Genomic DNA, 13,623 nt, shown 5'->3' with positions numbered 1-13,623 from the left:
ATTGTCAGTGTCCCAAATTCCATCTGGAATCTGTCAGTTGGAGAATGAGCCTGAACAGAGCAAGGCACGTGGCTGACCAAGTGCACTGCCTGGGATGAAGAGGGGCAAGATCATGCCAGCCACAGAACAGAGTGAGGACCCTGGGCTGTGGAACTCTCAAAGAGAAAGTGGAAGCAGATCTGCCTCAGCCAGCTTTGGGATGAGGATGGCAAGTAGGGACTCGGCCTCACCACTGCCCCCTGCTGCCTTCTTCAGGAAGCTTCAGTCTATAGACAGTGAACAGAGAAATCCTGTTTTTAGGATTTTTGCATTCCTCTGAAAGCAATCTATGACTCTGTATCGCTTATCTGTTTTTCTCTGTCCCTCTCTCTCTATCACACACACACACACACACACACACACACACACACACTACAGATGAATGAAAGGAAACCACAGAGTTTGTAGAAAATTCTGCAAAGGCTGTGAAGTTGCCAATTGGATTTTCAAGATGGATGGTTTTTTCCTAATTAGATTCTGCTGTCTGATATAAACTAACTTTGCGGCTTTCTCCCATCCTATAAAGCAAACCATTTTTCATTAGTCAGGTTTACAAATCATGCCCGTGGTGTGCACAGAGCACAAACAGCCCTCACCCTTCAATTTGTTCACAGGGCCTTGTTCACAGTGTACTTCTGCCTTGGATAATAATATGCCCATAAAATGCATGTGTTGGATTAAGTCATCACCTCATTGAGAGTCCTCGTCAAGAACTCTTTATCTTTATCCTATAAACAGGACTAAAATGACAGATTGGAAGAGCACCCCAGGGTGTACCTTCTGCAGGCTGATACCTCTGGAAGAACAGGCCAGAGCAGTATGTCCTGAAGCATGGTCTGCAGCCTGTCTGATTAGAATCACCTTGGATGTCACTATGATACTCATTCCTGGGCCTACTTCCTGACACATGCAGATTTAGACTCCCCAGGGAAGGGCCTCAGAATCAACCTTTTAAAATAAAAGTGTCCTCAGGTAATTCCAAAGCAAGCTAATACACAAAAGCCATGCAGGTGAGGCCTTGCACAGGTCTGAGAACCCTACAGAATAAAAGGGCCATCTGCTGTATATACGATGCTTAATTGGCTGCTCTATCTGGAGGCAAGACCAAGGACATGGTGACATCCCTCCCTGAAAATATTCTCACATCCCCAGAGCTCCACACCACAGAATACCAATTCTTAGAGGCTGGGGTGCCAGCTATTATAGTTCAGCTGCCTGTCAGGCTGCAGGACATATTTCTTCCTTGTCTGTCACCCTCCTGGAGCCTAGGGAAATAACTCTAGATAGAAAGTGCCTGGACAGTGGCTGAGAAGGGCTGCAATTTAAGGGTCTCTGAGCTTCCAAGAGACTGTCTGTGGCCTGATTCAGCTGGACCAGATAAGACTGGGCAGATGAAGCACTGATTCCAAGGAGGGAACAGGAGTTATTGCCAAGTTCATTGAGGCCAAGCATGACCTTCCAATGACAGGAAACAGGCAGTCAGTGTGGTATCCCCAGGCCACTAAGCTACGGAAGATTGAGCCTGAGCAAGGCTGACAGTTCAGCCTGTGGCTGGCCTTTGATCTAGAAAGCACTTTCCTTCAGAGAGCTCAAAGCACTCCCCAGACACAGTGTAATTTATCCTTACCTCAATGTTTTAAAAATGCAGACTTTAAACTCCCACGGAAGACAAGTAAATTGGGACCCCTTGGGGTGGGACCCCAGAATCCCTAAGTGATTCTGGCAAAGATCTGAAACTTTTGATGTTCCACATAGCAGCATTCTATGTACCCTAGAGATTTTAAGCTTTTTTTTTTTTTTTTCCAGAAAAGGTAAATGTAAATCATGCTTTCCATGACAAAGACCTTCCTAATTGTGATGGCTGGAAGTTCTTCCTTAAGTCTAAACTCCCCATAGCCATCATACTAAAATGTACAGTTCTCTGAATTTCTGCACTGGGAATTCAGTTGTAATAGCTGGAAAAGGTCTTAGTCCCCAAGTTTAGTGGAGACACTAGTCTTCAGTCCCCAGTTTTGCATTAGACTTTGTTCTCTACCTTACCCCATGGGCCTGTAGCTACTTCCAAGTGGACATGCATCAGAGCCAAACACCACACCTGGATTCTGACACAAATCTGAGATTTCCACAACCACATGCATCAGAGCCAAACACCATACCTGGATTCTGACACAAATCTGAGATTTCCACAACCACTGCCCTAAAAGACAAGGGAGTGGGAGATTAGATGTTCTCATACTTGTCTCCTCCTCTTATTTTCAATATGCAGTGAAAAATCTCCAGTAATAAGGTGAGGTGAGTTCTGGTTATTTCTGACCATGCGCCAGTCAGCACGCTCTGAGGTTGGGTCTCTGACACCTGCTGTCAGGAGCTTTCCTAAGCACATACAAGACCATCAGGAAGCCCATAAAAGCAGCACCACTTACAATTAAGAGGAAAAACTCTGAAGGGGGAATGAGGCTGTCAGTCGCTGCTTACCCACTGAAAAGGGCAGATGCACTCCTGGGCCTTCACTCCTGGCTCCTTGGCACTTAAAGGCGTGAGAGCTGTTCTTCCCTGCTCTCCTGCCCTGGCTCCAGGCGTGTTAGCTATTCAGAGCAAGGTACGACCTTCCCCACCCACTCACTCTCAAACAGTCTTCAAGGTCTCAGAAACCAGATGTGTCATTAAAGCCTGACACCTTCAAGAACAAACAACCTAAAGGATGACACTGTTGAGGAGTCACGGAAGCAGCACGTCGCCAGGACACTTAACTTGTTACTCGAATGATTTGTGTTTTCAACACTCCCCACCGATGTGTTCTCTAGCAGCTACAGCAACTCTTCTCACAGAGCAAAGATGTGGATGCATGAAGCAGGGTCAATATGAGAGACAGAACTTTGGCACCAGGAGAATTAATGACTCCCTCTCCCTCAAGGCTGAAGTGCTGGCCCCAGAAAAGAAAAACACCTTTTGAAAAGCACTTAAACCCAATTAACAAAACTCTAGCCCACCCCTCCCACCCTTTCTACTTGGATAAAATTATCTCTCTCCTTTGTCCTTTGGCCAGCTTGACATTCTCTGAGTCAGTCTCTCCCTGCTTGAGCAAGAGATCCCAATAAAGAGTTTGTTCCTGTTATATCTATGCCTTTATCTGGTTCTTTTAATGGAGAGCACAAGAATCTACTGGAGCCTTAACACAATTACCCCAACAGCTTCTCCATTCCTCCTGGGACCTGCGAGCGACTGTAAGGAGGAGTGGACTTTTTTACTCACTGAAGCAACACTGTACCCCTGAGGGTTATGGCCCAGCCTGGGGATCTGGGGTCAGGGAATGTACCTCCTGCATACCTGGGGGAAGGCCAGACTTCCCAAGAAGTCAGTCTCATTTTCTCTGTGCCCCATGAGAAGAAAAAACAAAGTGTGTGGTTTGCAAAAAGAGAGGCAGCAGAGGCTCTCGTCGCCAAGTAATGTTTCCATGTGGGAACTTTCTGGTCAGCTTTGTGCAGAATTTGGTATAAGCTCTGCCTAGTTAGTGTGATCATGAACTCTTCAAGGGTAAGGACTCTGGGCTCTATCTGCCTACCTCAGAGCCTGGCACAGTGTAAGCGCTTATTAAATGCCAAGTACTGATAACATGTGAATCAGATTGCATTCCCCTCTGACTCCAGCCCTGGGAGGGACACACAGCAGCTATGACTTACATTCATCTCCATCATCTATGGCACCTTCCAGATGGAGTTAAATGTCAGACCTGTGCTGAAAAGCAAAGGTAAGCCTGTGGCAGAGCCTGCGAGACATTCTGACAGCTCACTGGGATGGCTGTTGCTGGGACTCCGCTGGACTCCCATCCTGAATCAGGCCTTTCCCAGCACTTCCTCCCACTTCCTTCTCTAAAGCCTGGACTTGCCCCTCCCCCAAACCAGTCCAAACCATCAAACTCACTTTCTAAAACATGTCTCAGAATCACTTAACCTCACCCTGGGTTATCTGCAAAGAATCCCATTTAAATATTTTATACTCCATTGAGATGTCCTGGTTTCTTGTTTGACTTGTTGTAACAGTGGTGGCCCTTTGGGCATTGTCCTAGACAGGGTTGTCTCCCTTCCCTTTGCCTGGCATTCTAAATTCTAAAGAAAAGTCACACTTGAGTGACATCTCTGTCAAATGTTAAACAATCTTTCTTCCAGATGTACAGAGCCCAGAACATCTGGGGCCTTCAGAGAACACCAGAATGGGCAACACTCCTCCTTATTCTTGAATTCTGCGCATTAACTAACACAAAACATATAAATTGATGCAATATTTAGCTTGCAGAAATGCAATATGTTTGTAAATAGTTCCAGGGGGCGAAGGTCTCTTGTAGTGTGGTCAGATGGGGGGAAGAAAGAGACACAAACCCTGGATGATCAGGACCCTGGGCAGCAGGAATCTTGCTTGTCCTTTGTCCCCTGCTTTAACTTTGTCCCCTGATCCTCCTTTCCTTCCTTATAAAAGCCCTTGGTGACCCCTGAATTCCCTGAGAAGGGGCTCTGAGGCAATAGCTCCCCCATTGTTCAAGATGCTGGACCTTGAATAAAACTGATCTCCTTCCCACCAACACTCATCTCCAGAGTACTGGCTTTCCAGCAGCGAGCAGTTGGACCTGGGTCTAGTACCATTCTGAGCTGCAGAAGTTATAGATCATCTGGTACTTTAGAGATGGTCTGGTCTACCAGCAATGTGGGACAGACCTTATTTTTTTTAATTGAATAAAAAAGACTCTAATATAAAAACCTCAGTGTCACATGTAATAAGGGTGAGTACAATTTCATAGAACTTTGGTTTCAGCTACACCTACATAGGAGTGTATGAGGATTGCAAAGTGAAATGTATCTCTTCTAGTGAGTCACCATCTCAAAGAGTCTGAAAAACACCAATCTCCTTCACCCATGTTGCCAACAAGGAAATTAATGCACAGACAGGTAAAGCATGTTGCCTGAGGCCACCAAGCTGGTGGTTTAGGAAGAGCTCCAGGTCCTCCTCCTTCCTAGATCAGTGCTCTGCTCACTACTACCTGCAATTCTTTGGTTCTGTGCCAGAGAATACCTCCAGAATAAGGCTGTCAGAGACCCCAGTGAGTCCCCAGTCTTGCCAGAGCAGGACTTGATCAGCTGACCTCAGGCAGGGGTAGCTGGCATGGAGGGACTGGAAGCTTTGGCTGAGATGGTTTTGTACACACTGCCAAAAGTGGCCTTGACTTTCATCTCAAGAACTTTTAAAGCAATTACTAAATTAGGGCAAAAGCACTTACAGAGGCCACTTGAAGATGGATGTCAGGGCTAAGAGGCTCTCCAGCGTGTCAGTGGCATTTGTCTCTATCTGCAGGAGAGCAGGCCAGCAGAGGAGGCCTGCAATGAGATTCTAGGCTGCGATCTGGGTAATTGCTCACCCATTCAGACTCAGTTGCTCTCTCTAGGTACACAAAGAGTACCCCCCTCTGGAAGGGCTGCCTGACTTTGCAGTGGCTCCTCCAGGTCAGAGGGAATGGGGTGAGGTGGGGTAGAAACTGATCCAGCTCCCTCAGTTTATAGATTAGAAAACTGAGGTTCAGAGCGGCCAAGAGACTTGAGCAAGATCACAGAGCTAGCGGGTTGCTTTGCCATACCTGATTCAGATCTTCTGATTTCCAGCCCCCCCATATCTCAAATCTACACACAAAGCACCTGGATATCTTGTTACAATGCAGATTCAGTGTGGCTGGGGTGAAGCCCAACATTCTGTGCATCCCTAAGGTATTTCAAGTGATGCCCAATGCTGCTGGTCCATGTACCACACTTGGTTTAGCCAGCCTCGACACCATGTTGTCTAGAAGGATAAAAGCTCCTTTGAACTTCACCTCTGATTATATCAAGGCCCAAACTCCCTGCTTCAGGCAGACAAATCCTCTAATACTGACAAAGATACTAATTTAAGACAATAATTATTCTTTTGACATGCATCAATTACTGGTATGCAAGCGCTGTTCCAAATACTCACACATATGATCACATTTAATGCTTACAACTCTGACCATCCCTATCTGACAGATAAGGAAACTGAGATTCAGAGAGGTTAAGTAACTTGGCCTAAATTGCACAGCTAGTAAGTGGCAGAACCAAGATTCTCTCTCAAGTCTGTCTGATACCATGGTTTAATGATGTAAAAGTTACATACAAGTGCCTCCCTCAGATCTTCCCTTCTCTGAGCCTTGGCCACCTCTCCCCAGGATTCTCTTAACAGTCCTCTAGCCATTGTGCATCCTTTAGCACTACAGGCCTCAACTCCCCCAGAATGTGGACTCTTTCCCCCCCAGATTTGTATCTATCCCAGTGAGCTATTTTGGGAGTTATGTGGGGAAGGCCCAGGATGAAAAAGAGCTGGGGCTCAGGGTGATAGGTAGATGGAAGCTTATGGTGATCTATTCTTTTTTGATCGGTTGTGCTTCTTTTAGGGCTATTTCAGCATAGACTCTAAAATCCCTCCACACAGGAGCAAACTTTGTAGGGAGGGATCTGCACAGTGGGCAGGTGGTCTGCAGCTTCACATAGCTGTGGACTTGTTGGGGATAGATTCCTACAGAATACGAGCAAACCCTTGGAGCAGGACAGGGGTGTGAGGCAGAGGCATGGGGTGGTACTGTCCTGTTGGCATACATCCAACCTCTGCCCAAACGCAGCCCTGGGTTTCAGTTTCACCTTCAGGGTTTCAAACCACCCTTAGTTATACCACATTCAATCCCATGCTTCCCAAATGTGAGTTTACTGTGTTGAACGTCTACAGTGATTGAATAAACACAGTGCCCGTGACCACATGTCAGTTCTCATGATGGACCTCATGCCCCTGTCTCCTGTCTCCTGGAGAAGCCGTGGAGGCAGAGAGAGGAGCGAGGACAGGGGAGAAGTCAGGAGAGGCAAATTCATTAGGCCACCATATAGATGTGCTGCCTCTACAGAGGGAGGGCCAATTCAGAGTCGGGAGGGGCCCAGAATGCCAGATAGGCCATCTGGCTCTATCACTTAGAAACTGCATTCTGGGGCATGTTACTTAACATTTCTGTGTCTCAAAGTCCTCATCTGTAAAATGTGGATACCAGTAGATGGTCCCTAGCTCAAAAGGGTTGTGAGATTCGGAGTGTATGGTTAGCACTAAGTAAATATGAGCAAGGGCTTAAAAGTAGATATGTGATAGAAGACACCCCTACTCCACCCAGACAGTGATAAGGAGGCATCACACAGGGTTCCATGGAAAACTGAAAGTGCTCTTTATGTTTATGGTTTCTACACACAGGCACAGAGAGCACAGAGAGTGGTTGAGACTGGGTACCCACCTTTTTAGGGCGCGTTCCAGTTCAATCTTCTCCTCATGGGCTTCTTGGAGTTGGGAGATGATTCTGGTTAGAAAATCTTCAAAGTTGGACAGCAAGTGAGGTTCGTCCTTCTTCAGCTGCAGCCAGAGTTGCTTCACGTCGTCTTCGCTGCAAAAGAAGGAAGGACGTTAAGGTGGGAGTGGAGAAATGAGGCTCTGCAGGAAACGCAGTGGTTCCCAGAAAGGAAGTGGACAGCTGGAGATGACATCACCATCATCATCATAAAAATGAGAGTAAGAGAGCTGCTCCAGAGGCTGAGGCAGGAAGATTGCAAGTTCAAAGCCACCCTCAGCAATTTAGCAAGGCTCCAAGCAACTAAGCGAGACCCTGCTCAAAATAAAAAAAATATAAAGGGCTAGGGCTGTGGCTCGGTGGTTAAGCACCCCTGAGTTCAATCTCTGGTACCAAAAATTCAAATAAAATAAAATAAAACAGTAAAAGAACTAGGGAGTAAAGTTGATACAATTACGCTATGTGCAAGTATGATCATATTACAATGCATTCCAGTTTTATATCCAACTATAGTGCACCAATTAAAAATAAATGAATGATAGTAGCTAACATTTATTGAGTGCTTGCTGTATGCAAGGTGCTTTTTGCACATCGGCTCATGTTATCCTCATGGGAAGCCTGGGAAGCAGAGGCTGCCGTCATTCCCATTTATAGATGCGGAAACAGAGAGAGGTGCAGTGTGCTGTGATCACTGTCATAGACAATGGAGTCGGGGACATGCTCTGGGTGGACATGACTCCAGTGATGGGCTCCTTTCCTACCTCGCTCTGTTGCTTCCACTCTCTGTGTCTGCCACAGTGGGCTAGAGGTGTGAGCACAGGCAGCAATGTACTCACAGCACCTCAAAATGCCAGGGAGAAGTGAGGTGGCTGGGAGCCAGTGAAGGTGGGGAAAACCGCTCGGGAGCTAAAGGAACAAGCTTGTCACTTCCAGGAAGAATGGCCTTCACCACTGAGAGGTAAAGACATACCATCTGATGGATGGTAGAATGCAATTGTCACTGTGGGGAAGGGAAGAGAATAGGCAGCACCCCCTGGGGCACTGTGGCATGTGAGTGACTGTCAGGCGAATGAAAGGGAAGGAGAAGTCTGAAGGATGTGGACGCACAGAGGGAAAGACAAGTGGACGGCTGGGAGACGTGGAGGCAGTCAGAGAGATGAGACGCAGAGTGACAGGCCCAGAAGCACCCTCTAGAAATGGGCATGATAGAGCCTGAGCCCACCCAGCACAGCAGCAAAGACTTGTGGGGCCACACTGATCATCAAAGGGAGGACGAGGAGAGGAGCCACATTCCTGGGCCCTGCTCTCACCCTCTGGACTAAAAAAATCTATGGCCGATGATTGAAATAAGGCAAACATAAATCTGATTTGCCCCCCACTGAGTTACAAAACCAATATGATTCTAGGGCAGCTATGACTATGTCCCTTCAGGACAAAGAATAAAATCCTTTGGGCCTATGTAACAAGCACTATGTTTTAGAAACTCTCCTCAGAAGTGATATTTCGATTGGGCCATGTTAGAAATGTTCTTGGGGAACAGGTATAATTCTCTGCACCCAGCAGAGAAGAGGCCCTCTGAGAAATAAACCCACCTCTGGTTAGTGTCTGTTCATCTCTCTGCTCCCTTCCTCCCTCCATCCCATGCTTTTTCACTACCATCATTTCTTGCTTCCGTTCCATCCAAACATCTGCCTGCTTACTGAGACCATCCATCCATCCAGCCAGCCATCATGCATGCACCCATCCACCCACCCACCCATCTATCCGTGCACTCATCCATCCAACAGGGGTGTGTGGCAGAGGCATGGGGTGGTGCTGTCCTGTTGGCATACACCCAACCTCTGCCCAAACCCAGCCCTGGGTTTCAGCTTCACCTTCAGGGTTACAAACTACCCTTAGTTATACCACATTCAATCTCATGCTTGAATATTTATCATCTATTACAAACCTGGCTCTGTACCAGATGATATGAAGGAGTCCAGGAGACAAGAGGAGGGGAGGTAAGGAGTCTCTCTGCTTCCCCGAATTCCATTTTCTCCACACAAACCATGTCGTGGGTGTCTACTTCGTTGTATAGGCAAAATGTAGATGGCACAAAGGATTTAGAGACAAAGGGTCTCAGAGAGACACCCTGATGACCTTCCATCCTTGTGGAAGATTGAACCCCACTGGGGTATGAATGATTGTGAGCTTCCAAATTTCATATGTTGACATCCTAACCCTAAGTGATGTTATTAGAAGGTGAGGTTTTGTGGAGGTGATTAGATCACATAGGCAGAATCCTCATGAATAAGATTAGTGCCCTAATGAAAGGGGCCTGAGTTTATTTCTTTTTCACCATGGGAGGACATAGGGAGAAGACAGCTATCTATGAACCAGGAAAAGGTATCTTACCAGATATCAAATCTGTTGGCACCTTGATTTTGGACTCCCTAGTCTCCAGAACTATGAGAAAATCAACCTCTGTTATTCAGAAGGCACCCATCTATGGGTGTTTGTTAATAGCAGCCTAAACAGATTAGGCCCCCCTTTCATGAAGTACAAGCATTATGAAATGAAGGTCCACCTTGCTAGCCTAGGTCATCTGTTCACATCTTCCACGTTCCTATGGAGCCTGGGAGAGCAGCCAACTGGACTAAAAATGCCAATGAGATTTGCAGACCCACTGGCCACTCTTCCAGTGGTCTTTGAAATTCTTATTAATGGCCATACCATATTTTCTGACTTTTGAGGAAAAATAAGCCAAAGCCCACAAATCACTGGGCCAATCAGACTGCCAAGGAAATTGGGGCACCTCTGGACACACTGAGGCTGCCCTTATGGAGGGATATAGGCCTGCAGACCAGAAGGGTCCTGGGAGATGAATAAATCTCTCTCTCTGCTTCCAGGACAACACAGAAACCATGATGCCTTTGGATATCCAAGCAGAACTTTTGGATACCTTTGAAGTCTTCACAGCCTCCTCTTCTTCCTCTCTGGGGTCTCTCAGTCACGATCATTTCTGTCATGCTGCAGCACTTCCCTCAAATTCAGTGAGGATGGATTTTGCTGGTCAGCACCAATTTTTCACAGACTACTCTTGAAACTTTCCCAGTGCCTTCTCTCCTCTGGAATATCTCGTTTTAGCTCACTTCTGCTCAGGCCTGTGGCATAGGTCCCTAGAGTAACATCAGGTGAATTCTGACGTGACAGTCCCTCTAGGAAAGCAGCTGCCCTGGAAGTGAAGAGCAGGTGGGGAGGCCCCTTTCTTTCATGACAGTGCCTTGGCCTAGCTCACCTGCACTGCGCTCTCCTTCCCCTCCTCCAGGAGGAGGCTTCACAGGGTCCCTGGCTGTGGCCTCTGTGCTCTGGTCTCTTGTCTCAGGGGAACCTGAATTAGATGTTTGACTAGTGAGCTTCCCCACAACCACCTGTGCCCTGACACTCCCCCTGCCCCCTCCATCTTCCACTGGCCTAGCCCCTGGCAGCCACTTCTGGGCTGCTGTTCCTGCCCCTGCTGCTGCTGTCAAGTTTTACTTCCTGTCCAGGGCTTCCTAGGAGGCTCCCTCCTAGGCCAATGCTGTTCCCCTCCCACCTGGCACACCTTAGCCATCCTTTCTCACCTCCGACACAGTCCACCAAACTGTTCACAAAAAATTTCAGAGCTCTGGCCTATGTAGTATGTGCAGGGCCCTTATCTCTTGCTCCCTTTTCTACCATGGTCCCTTTTCTTCCCAAGCTCTGGAAATAGCAGCTCTAATCATTAGGCTTTTCCCAGCCTGCAGGAAACCCACCCAACCCCAGACCTAGAAGCCAAAAATGGAAGGGATAAAGGCCACAGGGAAAGGGCCATGGTGTTTACATGATCTTCAGGCCCACTCTTTGGTTTCTCTCAGCTGCATCACACATTTTATTATTTTATCTTATCATATTGTGTCTTATTTTATCATATTTTTATTTTACTTTTAATGTCAGGGCTTAAGTCCATGTGTTTCCTCATTCAAAATTACTTTGTAGAATACAAATAAAAATTAGGGTATTGTATTATTTGAAGTTCCAACCCTCTAATTTTTTTCAGTTGAGCTGATGATGATCCAGATGGTGGACTAATGAAACTGGTTAATTTCCCACCTGGTCTTCCTGACAAAATTTGATTTGCTCAGGGATACAGCATGCAGAGGCCTCCCTGTGAGAGGCCTTTGCCAGGCACTCACCCAGCCAGTGGCTGAAGTGCACCGTAGACCTGGAGACCCAGGGTTGGCTCCATTGCAGGTAGGAATACTGGTGAGCTGACGTCAACAGGAAGCATTAGAGAAGAGTCAGAGTGAACCCTAAGGCCTGGCCTGGACCTCTGATGTGGGAGCACCCCTTGGAGGATGAGGCAGACCTAAGATTTGTGATGATAATGTTCAGCAGGAAGGGAAAAGTGGAGAGGGCAGGAGAGAAGGAGAATAGGAATATTTGCCAAATTTTAAAAAATATAATGTAGAGACAGATCTGACTGGCAAAGGGCAGGATGTAAGAAGCAGGGAGCCTCGCTGGTCAACCATGGGGACTGTCACTGCAGGCTTAGCAAATATGAATTATTATTGAGCAGATGAACAAATTCCTCCTAGGCTGGGCTCCATCCCAGGTTGCCATTCCCACTTACTCTTCCAAAACTTTTTGGGCTCCTAGTTTGTCCATCAACCTCTGGAACTGATCAGCTTCCTCATCTTGGTCCATGTTGCCCAAATCTTCATCCCCTCGGAACTGGTACACCTTCTCCTCTTGGAGCCGGGCCACCTGTTCACCTGCATCCTCCTGACCTGGATTATTCTGGCTGAAGAAGAAGTGACCTGGGGGTACAGGGCACAAGCATCTCAATTAGACAATCCTCACCCAGGAAGGGCTTGGCTTACTCTGTTGCCAGGAGTCATTTGAAGTTCATTTGAGAGAAACAAAAGGGAAAACCTCTGATAGCAAAGATCTGTGGGCATAATGCCCCAGACTTTGTGTCTTGTGTTTCCATAAGATTCTTCTTGATGCCAGACCCTGGGAAAGGCAGATGCCTGACAGGTGGGAGGACTCCTTTGTGGTTCTCAATCCTCTACAGTCTGGTTTAGAATACATTTATTTGCTGGTTTTTACTTTAAACAAAAATGTCTTTTAAAAACCTCTATTGCCCTCCAGCAGCCTGAAGACCCGTGGTCCAGAGCATCATTCCTGTCATCCTCCCTAGCCCTGCTCCCCTTCACAGGTGTGTGTTACTCTCCACACTCATACTGGATGTAATAGAAATGTTGCTGATTGGTTTTTCTGATCTGATAATATGTCTGGGTTCATTATCCTTTTTGTGGATCTCAATTCTCCTTCTTGCTGGTTATTTTGAGAAGGACTGGTCTACTCAAATGCTCTAGGAATTTCTCTGATGGATGGTATCCCTCAACCCATCTGACTCAGCCACCCTCAAATTGAAATAATTCATATAGTAGTCCCATTTCTTTTCCTTTTCACTTTTTTTTGTATATCAAGGCAGAAAAAGAGGGGCTGAGACTCTCATCACAGCTCCCTCTTTGTGCTAAGCCTTCTCCAGAGCTCCCCTCCATTCCCCTTGCCATTCTCAGTGGGAGGGGCCTGGGCAGGGACACTGGATGGGTAGTGGTGTAAGCAGTTGATGTGGGCATGTGAAAGAGGCCCCCAGTCATCTAGAGTCTGGCAGCCTTGAGCTCTGCACCCCTGAGATGAGGATAGGAAAGCCCGTACTGAATGTTCTGCAGACCTAGAGGGGAAAGAAATGCACTTTATGTAGCATTAGGCAGACTCACCTGGGGTGAGTCCTGGGACTCCAAGTACCTATCTAAACTTACTAAATCCAGTGGTGAACTCCTCCGGGGTCAGGAAGCCATTTCCATCAGCATCCAGGGCATCGAACACATCTTCCAGTTCCTCCAGGCTGAGGGGCAGCTCCTTGTGGAGCCTCTGAAAGCAATCCAGACCACACTGGTTAATGCTTTGACAGTCCTGGGGGATGACCAGGGCTGCAGGGCCTTCTGCCTAAAGTGTCTAGAGTTTGACTGTCCTACAAGAGCCAGGAGACAGCTGCTGTGTCCAGACTGCTTTCCAGTCTTCCTCCTCCCATGCCAGGGAGAACAGCTGCCACAGGTATAAAGCTACCAAATTTTTGGTGATATAAAGCTACCAAATTTTTGGTGGTAGAGGGGGGCTACCAGGGATTGAACGCAGGGGCA

At 47.1% G+C, this 13,623-nt stretch overlaps 1 protein-coding gene across 1 annotated transcript in view; it reads right to left on the bottom strand.

Moving 5' to 3' along the window:
- Cracr2a (calcium release activated channel regulator 2A) overlaps nt 1-13,396 on the bottom strand; it is a gene marked incomplete at its 5' end in the record, with an annotated part of 70,912 nt that extends 57,516 nt beyond the window's left edge. The window contains 3 exons of the mRNA XM_058572367.1: nt 7,364-7,510; nt 12,045-12,231; nt 13,243-13,396. Of these exons, the coding sequence (XP_058428350.1) occupies nt 7,364-7,510; nt 12,045-12,231; nt 13,243-13,396 (488 nt within the window). The remainder of the gene's footprint in view (nt 1-7,363; nt 7,511-12,044; nt 12,232-13,242) is intronic.
- Between the last annotated feature and the right edge of the window lie 227 nt (nt 13,397-13,623).

This window comes from Marmota monax, unplaced genomic scaffold (assembly GCF_021218885.2).
Source record: "Marmota monax isolate L192 unplaced genomic scaffold, Marmota_monax_Labrador192_F-V1.1 WCK01_AAM20220418_F8-fsc00356, whole genome shotgun sequence".
Lineage (NCBI taxonomy): Eukaryota > Metazoa > Chordata > Mammalia > Rodentia > Sciuridae > Marmota > Marmota monax.
Note: the sequence above shows the minus strand (reverse complement) of the source record. Positions and strands in the feature narration are given on the sequence as shown.